The following is a 20,346-nucleotide window of genomic DNA, read 5'->3' on the forward strand; positions in this document are numbered from 1 at the left end:
AATCAGGACACAGTCTTGCAGTGATGACTGAGCACACGATGTCATTAGAATATCCACAACAATAGTCATGACTCCTAACTGTTCAGTATATACTGGAACCGATGGTTACCAGAATATATTTTAGAATTTACTGTTAGCAAGGTGCAAATGATGAATAAGTAGAACAAATGTTATATTGGGGTTAACTCTTTCTTAGTAAAGAACAGATTGTCGTACAAATGTTTTGGGGGGTTGAGTGAGGATCCTAATCGCCAGCACACAAAGTCAGCGGTCAAACCCACTCAGCCACAAAAATGAAAGTGTTATCCCAAATAAAACATTTCTTACGTTTCACCACTTTCTAAATGACATTGTGTGCTCAGGATGGAGTGAGTTTGGTTTTACGCCGCTTTTAGCAATATTCCAGCAATATCAGGGCGGGGGACACCAGAAATGGGCTTCACACATTGTACCCATGTCGGGAATCGAACCCGAGTCTTCGGCGTGACGAGCGAACGTTTTAACCACTAGGCTACCCGACCGCCCCACGCCAGTGAGAGATTCTCTACTCATTAAGAGTGAATGGGTGAGTGAGTGGGTGAGTGAGTGGGTGAGTGAGTGGGTTTAACGGTCATTTGAACAGTATTCCATTTATATAACGTTGTTTCAGATTGATGGAGGTGACAAATCCGAAGTCTGACGCTTACCACTTTTGGAAACCCTCGACAACGTGTAAGGTGCTGACAAACCTCGAAACATAATCAGGGTGAACCGGGATTCATATTGCCTTAGACGACAGGGCCATCCGTGCCCCCTCAATAATACTAGTGCTCTGTTCACAGCAGCATTGAACCAAACTCACTCACTCAAACATTAATGACATATTTATGAATCATTTTCATGTGATATAGACGTACCTGTATTTCCAGCTAAGCTAATTTACCTTGACATTGTTAAGCTGGTGTGGTGTAATTAAATCTTGAAACACCAGCGTAACTAGAGTTGCTCCAGCATCAATGGTGTAGACGCATCTCTGGTCGTAGGTGAGTGTGAAGTTGCCAGGGTAGTTAGGGGAGGTAAGTGACCCTGACACTGTGCTGTAGTGACCACCACAACCTGGAGCACACTCACCAGTTATTGAGGCAGAAGTAATCACGGAGAATTAAGGATTCGAACCTCCGACTAGCGGAGCCCTATAATAAGACAGTGAGTGAGTGAGTATGGTTTTACGCCGCTTTTAGCAATATTCCAGCAATATCACGGCGGGGGACACCAGAAATGGGCATCACACACTGTACCCATGTCGGGAATCGATCCCGGGTCTTCGGCGTGACGAGCGAACGCTTTAACCGCTAGGCTACCCGACCGCCCCTTATTATAAGACAGATCGAGCACATATGCACTTACGTGTCTTTAACACAGAGGGCAAAGATAATGTAGACCAACACATTCATATGTGAATAGCAGGACACTTGTGTCAGGATTCATGGTTTCCCAAGCGCGTGAAACAAGTTGTCAGTTTTGTACTATCATTATGACGCATGCTAATAAGTGGCAGCTTCAAAACTCCACATTTCAACCATATGGATTGCAAAAATACAAGACTTACTCTGCAAACTCTCACAAAGCAAATCCAGGTCTTGTCCACAGTTGGATATCCAAGAACCCCTCACAGCCTTCGAGCCTCTGTAACACGCGTACCGGCCCTTGTCTTCCCAACGTACGTCAGTGATGATAAACCGCATCAGCCCTGTCCCAGAGGATGTGATATTGCCAGTGAATTTCACTTTAGAGGTGAGCTCTTCACTGGCAATGCCGACAGTGTTGTAGTTAGTGATGTGCAGTATACATTTCCTCGTGTCATTATTCCACACGGTGAACTCTCTGAGTCCAGGCTGTTGTAGAGTCCAGGCCAGGGTGGCATAACCTCCGTACCTGGCATGTTCAGCTGTAGTCACTAGAAAAAACATGTCACACAGCTACTTTTACGTGTATACGTTTACAAAATGTAAATATTTAAAAAAAAAAAAAAAAAGAATATTTGTTTTTTGTATTTTTTTTAAATAAAGATTTAAAGATTTACATAATGTTTATAAGCATAAAGAAATATAAAGTTAAAGGTTATGTTCTTAAATTAATACCTTATCGTCTCGTGCCGTTTGTGCACTGACGTCACACACTAAAAGTACTATTACATAATTAGGGGACACAGCTTGGCCTTCGTCAGTCGTAATTAAATTTCTGATTGATGCCCCAAGCATGTTGAGTTGTGGTCTCCGTATCATTTGATATGATTGGTACATGTTGGTTGGTTGGTTGGTTTGTTGTTTAACGCCGCACTCAGCAATATTCCAGCTATATGACGGCGGTCTCTGTAAATAATCGAGTCTGGACCAGACAATCCAGTGATTGACCTCATGGTCATCGATCCACGCAATTGGGATCGATGACATGCATCAACCAAGTCAGCGAGCCTGACCAATCGATCCCGTAAGTCACCAATTACGACAAGCATTTTGCCACTAGCCTCCCGAGCATAGTAGAAGCTCTACACACTACACTAGGCTACACTACACCACGGTGACGGTCATTTAGACTGTCGTGTGGACAACAATCGTTTGGGCTTGTAAAAGTATTTTATTAGTATAGTACATATATAATATGTTATTCATTTATTTATTTATTTTTTAATTTATTATTATCATTATTATTATTATTATTTAACAATGGATACGATCCCGTTAGTCGCCTTTTACGACAAGCATAGTCGCCTTTTACGGCAAGCATGGGTTGCTGAAGACCTATTCTACCCCGGAATCTTCACGGGCCGATTGGTACATGTATAAAACGAGGGTAACCCATTGTAACTAAAGGCTTGGCCATATTTACAAATGCGATTTGAATATATAACACTCTAAAAAGACTCAATGCGAGATATTGATAGTAAGAAGAGGCTAGTATATATTCATTTCCATCTGTTTTTATAAACATGTGTCATCATGGCTTATTCCATGTGAGTTATCATTCAAATGCATCTCACGTCTCCATAGGCGTATGTGGATAACACAATGTGATCCGTTATATGATATGACTGGTTTCTCCGAAGGTCGGAGATGTTGATACCTTCTTGGACCAGGAGGGGGCACGGGTGGCCCAGTCGTCTAAGGCGCCGCGATTCGCTGTGCAGATTTGCGTCCCTTTGGCACGCCAGAAACTTATGATTCTGGGTTCGAATCCCGGTTCGCCCCGATTATGTTTCTAGGTTTGTTACCACCATACCCGTGCTCGTGGGTTTCACCAAATTGGTAAAGGTCTGAGACATGCATCACTTCGGGTTTTCCTCCCACATTAAGCTGACACGCCGCGATGTAACTGGAATACTGTTTAAAGTGGCGTTAAACCAAACTCACTCACTCACTCTTAGACCTGAGCCCAGTTGATGACATGTGGGAGGGGCTGTAGATTGCCCTCACACGACGAGTGCATGGTCATCAACGACTCTGGCATGATGAGGTCCATGAGGATACATCTGACCCGATTGCACCAACATACGGTCACATGTACATATCCACAAAGTCATCCCTGTAGCTCACACCTGTCATTGTGCCCTATTGTAGGACACGGAGATCGTTTTTTCCAGCTCTACAGAAACCCACCCAAATCATGATTTAGCCCCTTTCATAGTGGTCATGTTCGGCTGTATTGGAATCCTGACATCTATCTCCTTCCCAACGCCACACTCAGGTATGATAAGTTCCAGACAGCTACTCGATTCATCAGTGACAAATACTGGAGACTAGTCCTGTTCTGTCTTCACTCCAATCCAAATGTGCATGTTTATAATGTTGGGGCAGTGGTATACAAATGCATGCCCTCCGTGACTGGGGTTAAAGACACTGGCGTTCTGCATGTCATTACTGAGTGTGGTGACAGTCACGTCTTGCTGCAATCAGGAGTAATCTGTCTTCCTGCTGTGTGGTGGAATGCTGTCGACCACCTGCATGTCCAAACGTCTGGTTTCTATTCGACGCCCTGTTGATCACACTTTTGCTCACACCAAAGACATTTGCATCGTGACCCAGTTTCAAGCATCCATATGCATCTGCCTTAACCTTCGACCGTCAAACGATGTCTTTGACACTTAGGGGAAAAAGTGCATTTAATTGTTGCAATCCTCAGTAGCAAATGCTGTTATGTTCTGTGATAAGGATGTGCAATGAATCTGTCATGATACATACAAACACAGGTTTTCAAGCACCTCCTGCCAAGGACTTCTTGCCTTTGACCGTTCAATTTGGGTCCTATAGGGGTGACCCAATCATAGTGTACCAGAATATTTCAATTTTTATTTGTTGGGGATTTTTTAACATTATGAAAGCTTGAGTATTTAAAACTTTGAGCAGAATAAATTAATTCTTGCCAGATATTTATTTTTCACTTACCTGACCATGTGGCTCTGAATCCTTTCGTTGGGTAATTTTCATTGTAGGATATACGGTAGTAATTGGCTGACTGCATGACATATCCTTTAAGGTTGCCATCCAGTACTGCCAGCACATCGTCTGAGGCATCAAAAACCTAAAATGACAAACGAACCACGAACTCCGGAGTATTAACTACTTTGTAATGTTACCTAAACTTTATTAAAGCAGGAAAATGGTTGCTAATACTTGCAAAAAGACAACAATATCACCTTCATCTCTCCAAGAAGACCCTGAATCTTTTGATAACACGATGCATTTACAGCGTGAAGCAATGAATGTATCAGCGACAAAACCCTTTCCATGTTCATAAGAAATCCGCGATAAAAGCAGAAACGATTATGACTTTACAATCAACATGTGTCTATGAATCACTATCAAATAGTAATGATAGCAGGTGGTCGGAAAAGATGCACGTATCCTGCCCTACCGATGCCACCCATGCTAAGGCATTTCAATTTTTCACCTGAAAGAACATGGAAACACAGGGTTCAATTCAGAAAAGGTAACTGCATCAGACATCGTCCTCCCTGGTACGTGATGGCGAAAAATTGTCAACAATATGATGATCGTTTGTTAAACAATTTTGTTATTCGGGTGTCCAAAATTATGAGACAAACCATCAGAGTTGGTCTGTCAAATTCATGTCGCTGTGCACATTTTGGTTTTGTTGCAATTATTAGGTTTTGAGTTAGTGAGAAATTCATCGGTCTCAGATGGAATCAAACGGACTGTAGACACCAAAGGCTAGAGCTGCTGGACAGCTCGACTTCTTGACGACTGGAATGTTGAAGTCATCCATCTTGTCATACAGTCTTATGGATATTGTTTTTACTCTGAATCGTTATGCGTAAATCGTACTATTAATTTCATTTTCAGGGCCTCGATCCACAAAGCCATTACATCACTAAGACGATCGTAACTCCAATACTTTAACATAGACTTACGTCAGTCATACCGCTAAAATGCCTTTGTGGAACGGCCCCCATGCCAGGTGGGTAAAGCAATTGAGGAGAATGATATCAGATCATCGATATATTATCTGAAGCTTATGTTACACTTTTTGACACAATTGCCTTATTTTGAATTTGCCAATCTAAAGTTCATAATTGGTGGAGATGCCTTCTGCTTGCTTAAATGCATCACCCCCAAATGTTACATAGATGTTATCAATGAGGAACTCCAGCATTTCACATATTGTTTTCTCAGGAAACTTCAGAAGCCATTTGCTTTTAGTATGGACAAATATTCTGAACCACTTAAAATAGATATGTAACCATATCTGTGGTCACCACGTTCAGAAACATCTGCCCCATGGTACAAGGCAAGGATGTCTTTCCTTTAGTAAGACGTGTGGGATAGTTGACAGTGTTTTGAGGGTACAACAAATCAAGCAAATCCTTGGGGTTATTGTGAATACAGATGGTATCAATTCCATGGTCTCAAATACCTCTGTGACTGTAGAGAAAGTCCTTCCGTTGTTGTTCAAGAGTTTTTGGTTAATCGTTGAGGCTGGGCTTAATGGTTCATTTGCAAAAAAACGCAAAAACATTGATGGTTCTAGCAAAGAAGCAGCATACACTTCTGGTGAAATGGCATCCACTAAATCAGAAACGGGCCGACTGAATTTTGCAATGTGTATAATTGATGCTTTAAACTTAAATAACATTCTCAGACAACAGTTTCCTTTCTTGTCCATATACTTTTAAATATCTGGAACCAACAATTGTTTCTAATCTCGTTTAAATCAGATCTAATAGTTCTCGCTACCTCTAAACAAAGATCTGTGGACATCCCATTAGGGATCACATAAGAATGACCTTTCATCTGACAAATTTGAAGGTCTCTTTTCAGATCAAGAAAGTGACAGTCGGAATATGTTTTCTAATCATGCAACCTCAAAAATTTAACTCGGGTATTCAGAACGACAGTTACGGGCTTTACAACTTAATCCATACAATCTAGGCCATATTTTAGCAACTCCAGAATACTCTTATGGTCAGTCTTCATTTTATAAAGTGAGAATTTGTCAAAATATATTTCGAAGCATAGTCGCAAGTTTGAAATTAGTGCCGTAAATCACGCGAAGGCTGCCTTCTTATTGGCTGTTGCCGACTTCTTATCAGTCATTCCATTGGTCGGTCAAAGTTCGCGAAAGGTCGATCCAACGTGATCTGTAAAGTGACGACCTCAGATCTTTGTATTGCGGTTGCGAGAATTAAGATTTATGTTGTGGTTCTAGTGAGATTGCGGCAGTGTCATGATCTTTGTTCAATTACAGGAACGTGTTGCTGAATGTGGACTTGGCAGTTCATGAGGTGAATGAAACTTCTTGTGGCCGACAAGACTCGTGATATTGCTACCAACCTAATATATTTTGAGTGCATGACATTCAGAGTAAATTTGACCTTTAATATTAAACAAGTATTCTCAAGAATATTCAAAATGGCTATATATAATATGAACTCAATTATATGTCCCTCGATGGAACATTTATATCTGTGACTTGAAGTCACGCTGACCTACTTTTCTAACCATACCATTTTTCATCATTTGTCATACATAATCATTCAAATGCTATAACCATTAAATGAGTAAGCTTCAAAATATTTGCAGGTAATGGCATTTTAGCGGGGAATGACTAACTGATCACATTGACTGCGTATGTAGATCACTCACTTGAAATCGTGATATACCAAGTTTCACTGACCTACAGTAAATGCTTCTCCAGATAAGGAAGACACGCACTGTTGGTCCTTGACGTTACTGATAAATTACTCTAAGTAAACCTCATGACTCCAAAAGGGATACACTCGAAATGAAAACTCTGAAATCACCAAAAACATCCGCAAGAGCTATCTGAGACAAAAACAATTTATTGTCAAGGATACTTGACCAACTACCATCCTCGTGAGATGCTGTTTGTCTCTAGATGTATCAACTTACCTTGACATCGTGCGCATCGTGCTGAGGTCCTCAAACACCATTGTGACATATGTTGATCCAGCGTCAATAGTGTATATGCATGAAAAGTACATCTTCGTGTTGTCCAGGTAGTTGGGAGAGCTGAGGGAACCAGAGGCTGTGTTATAGTGTCCACCACAACCTTTAGCAGAACACACATTATGTTATAATGCCACAACAGCCCGGAGAAGAACACATACTATGTTATATTGCCATCACACCCCTGAGCAGAACACATGCTATGTTATATTGCCATCACACCCCTGAGCAGAACACATACTATGATTTATTTCCATCACACCCCTGAGCAGAACACATATTACGTTATAATGCCACAACAGCCCTGAGCAGAACACATACTATGTTATATTGCCATCACACCCCTGAGCAGAACACATACTATGTTATATTGCCATCACACCCCTGAGCAGAACACATACTATGTTATATTGCCACAACAGCCCTGAGCAGAACACATACCATGTTATAGTGACTATCACACCCTTAAGCAGAACACATGCTATGTTATAATGCCCATCACGCCCTAAGCTATTTTTGCAAGGTCGCTTGGTCAAGAAATGTTCCTGGACGTATTAAAGTATGCTTACCCAGCACAGCCAGCTCCTGTCCACAGTCAGGGATCCTGGCTCCTCGTGAACTCATGGAGCCTTTGTAACACGCGTACTGGCCTGCATCTTCCCAAATAATGTCATGGATGACAAACCGCAACAACCCTATGCCTGATAATGTGATATGTCCAATGAACTGTATCCTGGACGCCATCTTCTCCCTGACAGCCCTGACATTGTTATAGTTCGTGATGTGCAGTATGTATTCCCCTGACCGGCTGTTCCACACGGTGAACTCTCTGATTCCAGGCTGGGTCAGATTCCAGGACAAAGTAGCGTAGCCTCCGTACCTGGCATGTTCAGCTGTGGTCACTGGAACACAGAAAACATCCACATCATAGCGGTGATACACCTGACAATTTCATGCCATTGCTTTATGGATAACGACACTGGTAATTCCATGTCGCTCACGTTTTAAATTTATCGTTGAAATATTATTGCTCAAGGCTTTATCTAGACACGAGTCCATTGCGACGGAGAAGTAAAACCAGTTTAGTGAGTGAGTGAGTTGGGTTTAACGCCGCTTTTAACAGTATTCCAGTTATATCACGGCGTGTCAGCTTAATGTGGGAGGAAAGCCCGAAGTGATGCAGGTCCCAGACGTTTACCACTTCGGTGAAACCCACGAGCACAGGTATGGTGCTGATAAACCTAGAAACATAATCGGGGCGAACCGGGATTCGAATCGACAATCATAGGTTTCTGGCGTGCCCAAGGGACGCAACTCTGCAGTGCAAATCGCGGCGCCTTAGACGACTGGGCCACCCGTGCCCCCTAAAACCAGTTTAACTGCTAAGTTAACAATTAAGTTTACTGTAGTCTAAATGTGTAGCACGCTGTTGGTCATGTTAATGTCACTGTATGGACATATGTTGGACCTACAGATGATGCTGTTGGCCATGTTAATGTCATTGTTGGGACATATGTAGGACCTACGGATGATGCTGTTGGCCATGTTAATGTCGCTGTTGGGACATATGTTGGACCTACGAATGATGCTGTTGGTCATGTTAAATTGCACTGTTGGGACATATGTTGGACCTATGAATGATGCTGTTGGTCAGATTGTGCTGATATATGCTTACGACTGAAGATTGGTAAGTGTATCTAGGGCCCCTTGGTCAAAATAAATGTTTCTGAATTACATGTGTCTTAAACGTGGGTGGAAGGTAGGACGTTTATCCGGGTTTTTTTGGTCAAAAACAAAAGTGATAAGGCAGAAAGACCTTTTCCCCACTAGACATACCAACAAACCACTTGAGCACAGTCGGTTCTTCAAAACATGTGGGCCACGGGTGGCCCAGTCGTCTAAGGCGCCGCGATTCGCTGTGCAGAGTTGCGGCCCTTGGGCACGCCAGAAACCTATGATTGTGGGTTCGAATCCCGGTTCGCCCCCATTATGTTTCTAGGTTTGTCAGCACCATACCCGTGCTCGTGGGTTTCACCGAAGTGGTAAACGTCTGAGACCTGCATCACTTCGGGATTTCCTCCCACATTAAGCTGACACACCGCGATATAACTGGTAAACTGTTAAAAGCGGCGTTAAACCAAACTCACTCACACACTCACTTCAATACATGTCGTGACACATGGGAAACAGAGTCTGCTTCATGTCACGTGGGAAATGTTAAAGAAAATGGTACAAACTAACCCGAGAAACATTTCCTATGCAGAAAGTCTAAATATACAAAAGTGTCAGCTAATAGGAAGATGGAACATACGTGACCATACAGCTTTAAATCCTTTTCTTGTCCCCCAATTGTTTGTACGAAACACAACACGATAGTAGATAGCTGACTGGACGATGTAGCCGCGTCTTTTTCCATCAATTTCAGCCAGTATGTTCCCATCGGAATCATAAACCTGTAGTTCACAAAAAGATAGCTTCCATATTTGACGGAAATATTTTCCTGAATTGTTCATGACATACTTACAGTGAATATTTTATTTTACTTTATTACCCATGTGGGAACAGAGATGTTGGGTAGTATTTGTTTTGTTACCTCTTGGGAGGTTACAACAATCGCTTAATGCCGATTGGTTGTTTTAGAAAGCCTGTATTTTCATTGGTTAATGACGCATTGCCGGAACTACATTACCCCATTCACCATGTTCCTTTAAGAACTGAACGTCAGTTTGGATGGGTTCATGGAAGTGCGAACGATTTCAAAGCGCTGGTTAAACTGTGCGAACCTCCGAGCTTGACGTTCAATTCTTATAATTTCATACTTTGTAGTTTACTGGTCTCGCCCAATAATATTGTAACAATGTTTTCTTAAATTTGAAGTCCTCTGGTTTCGCCGAAGAACATTACAACAATGTTCGGTATTTGCCGGCTCACGGTCACATACGTTTCCCTACTCATACTCAGTTATGTAAAGAAAAATAGTTCTTTGAATATATACAGCATAATCTAGAAATATGTCAACATTAATTTAAACGTTAACATTTCATTCTCTGAACAAATTTACAAACAATATTTGGGATAAATCAAATCTTAAAAATAGGTTACAGGAAGTTGGACAAAAATATAAACATGACCTCGATGCACCGAGGTGAGGTCAATTTTCAAGCGCGGATTTATACATGACGTCACATAAATTTGTAAAGAGGTGTATTTCGAGTCGAACGGGAGCATGATCTTTACTGCTGTTGAAAATGACGTTCATGGAGCAGTTATGGAAAACACCCCGACGCGTGAACCCTCTCATGGCACTAGCAAATTGGGAATATCACCGAATTATGAATGTGTTGCTTGTGTTTGGATCATCGCAAACCTATTCGGACGATGCGGAATGGACTGGTGGGGGGTGAACCGAGTGCTCTGAAACTTGAGTGTTTTGTGATAATTTTCAACGTCAGGGTATGTTATATTTGGAGTTTGGGATTTGTCGCGTGTGCTGTAATACTTTGCTTAGCTGGTGTTTCTTGTCACCTGAGATGGACCTACTGTATGACCTGATACCAGTTTCATTTCTGTGCCCCGTCATTCCTCCTGTGACGCCGCTTCTCGGCCTAGAATGCACGGAGAAGGTCGGCAAACTCAGAAACCGGAATAGTAGATTTCTAATTCCGTCTACGGATATTTTCTCGACTCGAATGACCAATCGATAAAACAGGTAGGCAAGTTTTTTTTGTTTTTTATTTAAATTTAGTTTCTTTCCTTACCTTAATTTTTTTATGTTTTATGGTTTCTCAAAATCTTAGATTTTTTCCCGATACGATAGTAAATTGGATTTTGGTTTGGGATTGATCAGGAGCAGTCGCGTTTGCTGTGTCAGCGGCCACATCTGAGCAGGGTACGACATTGTTTTCATTGGTGCAAAATTCCTGTTATTTCCAAAAACAAGGCATCAAAGTCAATATCGCTCAATAAATCAATTTCGTTCACCTCAGTAATTTTACAGAATTAATTTTCTTCACTTGCGTTATTAGTATTAGATAGCCATTCCATATCCAAATCATCGCAAGGACAATCCATTTCGTTTCATGTAGCAGCTAGACGACATCAATCACCAGAACCAAAGCATATAATTTATATTTATTTATAAGTCAGGTGAAACGTTACAAGACCAGGCAAAAATATTAAATTAATTATTTTGCTGATAAATGCAGGTATTGAAAAGAAAATAGAACAACGAGCTGATCGTAAACACCGATCGAGAATTCTGGGAAACACCGGAAAGTAGTTCCGGCAAAAGTTCACACGATCAATTTCACAAACAATTATTCACATCGTGTGAACTTTTTCTGTCCGTTCACAGGTGTGTGAACGCCAAATATCAGATCACGTGACTACCCCTTCAGCCAATCACCTTGAAAGAAACAGTGTAAACTTCAAAGTATGAAATTAGTCATCTTTGCTCCACAAACTCATCTCTGCCATTCGAGACTTGTCATTTACAACATAAAGCGTTCTTATAACTATGTTTTTTTTATTCATTAAACTAAATATCGTTCACACATGTTTACGATAATTGAATATACGGACGTAAAAACTAATTGAGACTTGTAAATTACATTTGATTGAATAAATCGTCTGCTAAACCTGCCTGTAAACAACAATGGCGACATTGTTGTCCCTGGTAAAAGTGCACACGATCTTGTGAAGATTGACGAAAAATTGGTTGGAAGAGTAATGAACATAATAAAGCCATTGAACAGTATCAACTTCTTTGTGGTGAAAACTGACACGGGTGAGCGACAAGTCCCTCGTTATAGACTTCACGTGATTCCTGAAACCGTGACTTCAATGTCTGTCACGCCCTAACATGTTGGTCTAAATCAATCATTTGTGGATGATTTGATGGATAATGATTTCTTGGATGGCCCAAATAACATCCCTGATGTTCCAAAAACAAGCAGAAAGATTTGTTGATGTACATGATGGCGACATTGACAAATTTCTGGCAGTAAATGAAAATCCAAACATTTAAAAAAAAATATGATCAGGATGCGAGTTGTCAAACAGTCTCTTTCAGAAAAGCTAAATGAGCAACGCCCGATGAAAGTTCTCCTTCCCACTTAACTTAAGATCATGTGCAAGTTTTTCATTGGCGTTAGGAAACAGGATGGTTCCGAGTACGAGCAAAGCTCACTTATTGGATTCAGGGGCAGTTTAGATCGTCACTTAAGACGCAAGGCTTATGGCTTCTCACTTTCCGATTCAATTGAATTTTCTAAAATGAGGGATGTCTTCAAGTTAAAAACAAAATCACTGAAAAAACTGGGAAAGGGTAACTGACGTTACAGAGCGGAAGCTATTTCCAACAGTGAAACAAAACAACTCCGAGATGCACTAACACACCTGAATCCATATTAAACACTCTATGGGGTGCACGGGTGGCCCAGTCGTCTAAGGCGCCGCGATTCGCTATGCAGAGTTGCGTCCCTTTGGCTTGCCAGAAACCTATGATTGTGGGTTCGAATCCCGGTTCGCCCCGATTTTGTTTCTAGGTTTGTCAGCACCATACCCGTGCTCGTGGTTTTCACCGAAGTGGTAAACGTCTGAGGCCTGCATCACTTGGGGCTTTCCTCCCACATTAAGCTGACACGCCGCGATATGACTGGAATACTGTTAAAAGCGACGTTAAACCCAACTCACCAACTCACTTAACACTCTATGGCGGAACAATATATTTTTTTCGGTCTATGGTCAATAACTCCACACATGGGGGTTCAGTTGAAATGAGATTCTGAGAACCATGTTATCATGAGTTCATCGAGTATGTTGAAAGGCAATCCAACACCAGAATCGGAGACGACCCCACGGGTGTTCGTGCTGTGACACCCAGGGCCTTGACCCAACCCGACGACCCCTCATGTTGTCCAGGCAACGTGTATAAGGTGTTCCGCGACTAGAGACCCAGAAATGTTTCGGGGAGAGAAGATCCATTCTATCTCGCAACAAACACTAGAGGGTGTCCAAAATCTAGCGAATCCCGGTTCAAAAGGCAGCCAGTGAGGAAAAACAATCTTGTGCACCAATTAAAAACAGGACTTCCAAAGCCAGCCTGTCATCCGACAAACGCATCAGTAATCACAGCGCTAGGAAACACATGATACAATCACTGTCCAGGGAGGGAGTTCGAGCCCACCAAATAATGCAAGTGTCTGGGCACAAAAATATACATTCTATAAACACATATTCACAAATCACTGAAGATTAACACCGTGGTATATCCAACAGTTTATCCAATACCAGTTCACGCAGTGACCCCGTCAAGCCACTTTCGGATTCCGCTAGGCCCATAGACTAACATATAGTCTCTGAAATGAACATATCGTACAGAAAAAAACAGTTGTTCAGTTATCTTAATAAAAATATAATAAAAGGGAGCCCAGTACTGATACTGCAGTAATCTAGACTTGCCAAACATATAGACATTATATATTTGTATCAGGGTCTGTAAGACAGACTACTAGGCCCATGTCAATCAGTAGCATCCCAGCCAATGAACGATCTTCCAACTCGCAAGCAACACTGCCTGTTTTCTGGCCCGATCTATGGCGGCGTATTCAACGTAAACATTTGCAAGCCTGTCGAGTCAGATGTTGGCTGCCCCAAACGTCGGCGCATTGCCGACATATCTTCGGACTTCTTGAATTCTTGCTCCAATGTTCCTGGTTTTAACGTTCGTGAAAATGCTGCATAAACACTTAGTCAGTCTAAGGTCAAGGCCACGTCACATTCCAACGTTCCAGTTTGAAATATTTACTGTTGTTTTAAAATGTAAGACAAATGCTCGCTTGAGTGAGTGAGTGAGTATGGTTTTACGCCGCTTTTAGCAATATTCAAGCATTATCACGGCGGGGGACACCAGAAATGGGCTTCACACATTGTACCCATGTCGGGAATCGAACGCGGGGCTTCGGCGGGACGAGCGAACGCTTTAACCATTAGGCTACCCGACCGCCCCTATGCTCGCATGAAATAGCCTGTCAAAAACACCTTACTTGTTGTAGAGTCAGTTTTCACAGTTTGATGTTGTTGAGAATGTGCAGACGAAAAGCTTTGGTCATCTTTTCGTAGTCACGAGAGCTGGTGTCTTTGAGGCGACTGACGGCATATTGACCGAGACAAACTGGCAAACAGTTTGAACTACACGTGTTTGAAGTTTGTCTAGACAATAATGCCAAATCATGTTTTATTCATTATTTAGATATTAATCAAACTGTATGTTTTTGCCAAAATTCATAACATTGGTTAAATTGTCAAAGAATTATTGTCAAACGAACTATTTGGCATTCGCGGAATCTTAGTGTTGAGTGACTGTGTGATCAGGTCAAAATTCACGAAATCGAGGGCGTTGAGTATCGCGTATGAATATTATGAAATGCGACTTCGCCTCTGTGATAAGAGGAAACTGTTTCTTGTCTTTTAGCTTCTATTTCTAAAACGTGACGATGGGTTATAAAAACAATAAACTTCTCGTGACGAGGAATGATGGATTATCTGTCCTCGTGAAATTAATGTTGAAAGTCCCTCCCCAAGGCTCGGGACTTACAACTTTAATTTCACTCGGGACAGATAATCCATCATTCCTCGTCACTCGTAAATTATTGAGTGAGTGAGTGAGTTGGGTTTAACGCCGCTTTTAACAGTGTTCCAGTTATATCACGGCGTGTCAGCATAATGTGGGAGGAAAGCCCGAAGTGATTCAGGTCTCAGACGTTTACCACTGCGGTGAAACCCACGAGCACGGGTATGGTGCTGACAAACCTAGAAACATAATCAGGGCGAACCGGGATTCGAACCCACAATCATAGGTTTCTGGCGTGCCCAAGGGACGCAACTCTGCAGTGCAAATCGCGGCGCCTTAGACGACTGGGCCACCCGTGCACCCCACGGTTAGTGTCAATAAAGCCAGCTGCTGGAATAAATATTTCATTTTATAGTGAAGAAACATGGAGCACATACCTGGACTTGATCGTAGAAGTTCTGTGTATTGAACTCTTCAAACACGAGCGTGATGAGCGTTGATCCTGCATCGACGATGTAAGTGCAGCGAAGTCTGCCGCCGTACCTCAAGGGGTAGTTTGGGGACGTGAACGACCCAGTGGTGCCCGAATAGTTTCCCCCGCATCCTTAAAAAGATAACAGGCACTCGTATGGATTCAGTACAAATGCTAATGTGTTTATTGAGGCCATTAAGCGCATGTCAGCTACCTGGTAATTGCAACGTGCTATGCCTAAAGAGAGGGGCGGTCGGGTAGCCTAGTGGTTAAAGCGTTCGCTCGTCACGCCAAAGACCCAGGTTCGATTCCCCATTTGGGTACAATGTGTAAAGCCCATTTCTGGTTCCCCCGCCGTAATATTGCTGGAATATTGCTAAAAGCGGCGTAAAACCATACTCACTCACTCCTAAAGAGAAAACGAAATGTATAAAATGCTCCAACTAGCTTCAAAACTTGAATGAAGTTATCATAACGTTTATTTTAACTATATGGACATTGGATGGAATCTATTCGTGTACCAAGATTAGTTGTCATCAGTAAAGGGGAACACAATGAATTACGTTTCGGTTGTGACCAGGACAATACTTTGTACATTGGTCTCTGCTGTCTGCATCAACGTCAGGAAACCCGCTTCTATTCAGGAAGTGGCAACTTGAGAACTGCGCTCCATGCGCCAGTGGAGCGGAAATATACACCATCTCAGTATGTCATTATTTAAAGTATCATTTCAGTTTACACAGTTGTGTTGTTATGTAAACTTTTCTGCGAACATACATATTTGTTTGTTCTATTTACTCTCACTCTCTCTTACTCACCTGGGGCAGTCGGGTAGCCTAGTGGTTAAAGCGTCCGCTCGTCACGCCGAAGTCCCGGGTTCGATTCCCGACATGGGTATAATGTGTGAAGCCCATTTCTGGTATCCCCCGCTGTGATATTGCTGGAATATTGCTAAAAGCGGCGTAAAATCAAACTCAATCAATCAATAAATCAATCTTACTCACCTCTGCAACCTCTGTTTTCCCCCCTCTCTTCCCTACCCTCCCTCCTCTCCCCTTCCCCCTCCCTCTCTTCACACTCTATAACCATTTCTTTTAACTGAGCTGCTTCTCCCATCCTCATTTCGTCCTCATACTCCTCTTCCTCACTCATCCTATCTCCCCCCCCCCCCCCCCCCCAACACTCTCTCCGCGCTCTCTCAATTTACTTCTCTCCCAATCTCCTCTCTTCCCTCCTCCACACTTCTCTCTCCATATTTCTATCTCCCAGGGGGTGGTCGTTAGCCTAGTGGTTAAAGCGTTCGCTCGTCACGCCAAAGACCCGGGTTCGATTCCCGACATGGGTACAATGTGTGAAGCCCATTTCTGGTGTCCCCCGCCGTGATATTGCTTGAATATTGCTAAAAGCGGCGTAAAATCAAACTCACTCACTCACTCACTCTATCTCACAGTCTTCCCTCTCTCACTCTCCTTCTTCCTCTAATCCTTCTCTCACTCTCTCTGTCACCATCACCCACACTTCCGCCACTCCCTTTCCCTCTTCGTCCTCCCTCCCTCTCTTCCTCGCACCACTCTTTATCCTTCCTTGCTTCCTGTCTCCCTCCCTCTCTCATCCCTAGTTTTTGTGAGTCTTTGTTCCTCAATCAAACTCCTCGTCCTCCCCTCCCACTCTCTCTCTCTCTCCCTCTCTCTCTCTCTAGTCTCTCTCTCTCTCTCTCTAGTCTCTCTCTCTCTCTCTAGTCTCTCTCTCACTCTCTCTCTAGTCTCTCTCTCTCTCTCTAGTCTCTCTCTCTCTCTAGTCTCTCTCTCTCTCTCTCTCTAGTCTCTCTCTCTCTCTCCCTCTCTCTCTCTCTAGTCTCTCTCTCTCTCTAGTCTCTCTCTCTCTCTCTCTAGTCTCGCTCTCTCTCTCTCTCTCTAGTCTCTCTCTCTCTCTCTAGTCTCTCTCTCTAGTCTCTCTCTCTCTCTAGTCTCTCTCTCTCTCTAGTCTCTCTCTCTCTCTCTCTAGTCTCTCTCTCTCTCTCTAGTATCTCTCTCTCTCTCTAGTCTCTCTCTCTCTCTCTAGTCTCTCTCTCTCTCTCTAGTCTCTCTCTCTCTAGTCTCTCTCTCTCTCTCTAGTCTCTCTCTCTCTCTAGTCTCTCTCTCTCTCTAGTCTCTCTCTCTCTCTCTCTCTAGTCTCTCTCTCTCTCTCTCTCTCTCTAACGCGTTTCCATCTTCTTCTATATGCATGTATCTCTTCCAATTGGTAAAACAGATACCTGTCTCTCACCATAAACGTCTTGTAATTCCCAGTGAGAAAGCTTGATGAGAGTTGACAGGCTTTTGTGTTGTATAATCAATGATATGTAGGTGGTCAGTAATGAAGAAATCAGGTGGTACGTGCTAATATAGCATTCACCATGTTGCAATTAACGTGGTCATATTGGTAATTACTGATTACATTGCAATTACTTGCATACGTGTGTTTCAGTATTAATTTATGAATCAGCCAGTAATATTCCAACTCTGCTTTGATGGTCTATAATACTGAAATTCACCAGAAACGTATCACCCTATTTATCAATGATCATGGAATGCAAACAAACGAAATTTGACAAACCAAACACTGTTTGAATTAATCTATGACATCTATCTTTCTCATCCCTAGTTTTTGTGAGAGTCTTTGTTCCTCAAACTCCTCGTCCCCCCTTCTCTCTCTCTCTCTCTCTCTCTCTCTCTCTCTCTCTCTCTCTCTCTCTCTCTCTCTCTGCATAATGTATCTTCCAATTGGTAAAACAGATTCCTGTCTCTTACTCACCATAAACGTCTTGTAATTCCCCAGTGAGAACACAGTATAAGAAAAGGTCAACCAACACATGATAGTTCTTCATCTGTGCGACGATACAGCATAAGCTCCCCACGATGACTCTAACACATACGTTATATTATTAAGCAGCAGTATATAGGACCTCGTTGATTAATTGGCCTGACTTTTGGATGCTACATCGGAATGTGTAAGTCGTAATATATAAGATACAATTGCTAGATTCCGTTTGTAGTGTTGTTCAAGTGTTGTTGATGAATTGTTAAGTGTTTGTAGTGTTCCGTGGCGCGGAATTGTTGGTGAGGACGAACTACAGATGCCTTGATACACATTGTATATTAGACACCTTCAAACTAGATAGGGTACCGGTATATACATGTACATACCTCATAGTCATAATCCCCTGAAGAACTTGGCTAGAAATGGTCTTCAGTAACCCATGCTTCTTCTTAGAGGCCACTAACGGGATTGGGTGGTCAGGCTTGGTTGATGCATGTCATCGCATCTCAGTTGCGTAGATCATTGCTCAATCAGTGGAATGGCTGGTGCAGACTCGATTATTTACAGATGGCCATCAAGTACAGTAAACTACGTTTATAACGAACACGCTTATAAAGAACTGACGGATATGACGAACCTTTTTTGCCCGGACTATTTGCTTTGGTTATGCAGTATAACTGCATATAACGAACAACGGTTATAAAGAACTAAAATTAGAGGTCCCTTTGAGTTCGTTATAACCGTAGTTTACTGTAGTTGGAATACTGCTGAGTTTTGCGATAACCAATAAACAAGCACACTGATCATAATCCCCGGGGATTCCAAGGGCCACGGGTGACCCAGTCGTCTTAAGCGCCGCAATTCGCTGTGTGGATCTGCGTCACTCCAGAAACCTATGAATGTAGATTCGAATATCTGTTCACCCCGATTATGTTTCCAGGTTCGTCAGGACCATACCCGTGTTTACCAACACGCAGGAATAGAACCGACTAAGTGTTATTGATAGGCATTTAGAAGCTGGACTACTAATTCAGGATAATATATATGGATGAACAACGTCGTTATAAGGACCGCCTCCGTGGTCTAGTGGTAGAGCGTCCGCCCGGAGAGCGGAAGGTCTGGGGTTTGATCCCTGGCCGCGTCATACCAAAAGACGGTAAAAGATGGTACTTGTTGTTACCCTGTCTGGCGCTCGGCATTAAAGGGCTAAAACAAGGACTTGTCGGCTCGGAGTCAGTATACTGTGTCTGAGTGGGGTATTCATGTTAAACTGCGGCATGGTATCTCAGTGGGCTAGCACTATAAATCGGCAACAGTCCGGACTAGTACAAGCAGCCACACACACACGTGCATGCACGTCGCTATATAAGTGCAATGATCTTGGACGTGACATTAGACCCCATTTCACCTCACCTCACCTCGTTATAACAATTAGGAGTGACGTGTCGGTGTAGATTCTTACGCCGTTATTGAGCAGTATCACTTGCCACGATTATGCTGACAATGTGATTAACAGTTGAAGAACGAGTTGTCTATGTCACACTGATTGGATGCGTGTATGGAACTTGAAAAATGGACAATAAGAAGCTATGAATATGCAAGATAGACGGTGATTGTAAAAGCTACGCAAAAACACATGTGGTTTAGCTCGTTCCCGTGCAATACATGACATGTAACGGTCAACGTGGGCATACTATGGTTCATTCCGATGAAACAGCACTCGTGGAAGTTGAAAATGTGACGTTTTGTAACAGCATTACCCTTACCTCTTATTATCTGCGGGGGCACTGGTGGCCCAGTCGTCTAAGGCGCCGCGATTCGCTGTGCAGAGTTGCGTCCCTTGGGCACGCCAGAAACCTATGATTGTCGGTTCGAATCCCGGTTCGCCCCGATTATGTTTCTAGGTTTGTCAGCACCATACCTGTGCTCGTGGGTTTCACCGAAGTGGTAAACGTCTGAGACATGCATCACTTCGGGCTTTCCTCCCACATTAAGCTGACACGCTGTGATATAACTGGAATACTGTTATAAGCGGCGTT

At 42.7% G+C, this 20,346-nt stretch overlaps 1 protein-coding gene across 1 annotated transcript; it reads right to left on the reverse strand.

The window, feature by feature from the left end:
* Positions 1-3,399: 3,399 nt before the first annotated feature.
* Positions 3,400-18,404, reverse strand: LOC139456943 (scavenger receptor cysteine-rich domain-containing protein DMBT1-like). The gene is made up of 6 exons (XM_071238410.1): positions 18,302-18,404; positions 15,474-15,640; positions 9,775-9,916; positions 8,033-8,365; positions 7,407-7,566; positions 3,400-3,508 (listed from the first exon to the last, which is right to left on the reverse strand). The coding sequence occupies exons 1-6, from the start codon at positions 18,372-18,374 to the stop codon at positions 3,400-3,402; spliced, it is 984 nt and encodes a 327-aa protein (XP_071094511.1). The 5' UTR covers positions 18,375-18,404.
* Between the last annotated feature and the right edge of the window lie 1,942 nt (positions 18,405-20,346).

This window comes from Haliotis cracherodii, unplaced genomic scaffold (genome assembly GCF_022045235.1).
Source record: "Haliotis cracherodii isolate W230 unplaced genomic scaffold, xgHalCrac1.p SCAF_12, whole genome shotgun sequence".
In the NCBI taxonomy this organism is placed as follows: Eukaryota; Metazoa; Mollusca; class Gastropoda; order Lepetellida; family Haliotidae; genus Haliotis; species Haliotis cracherodii.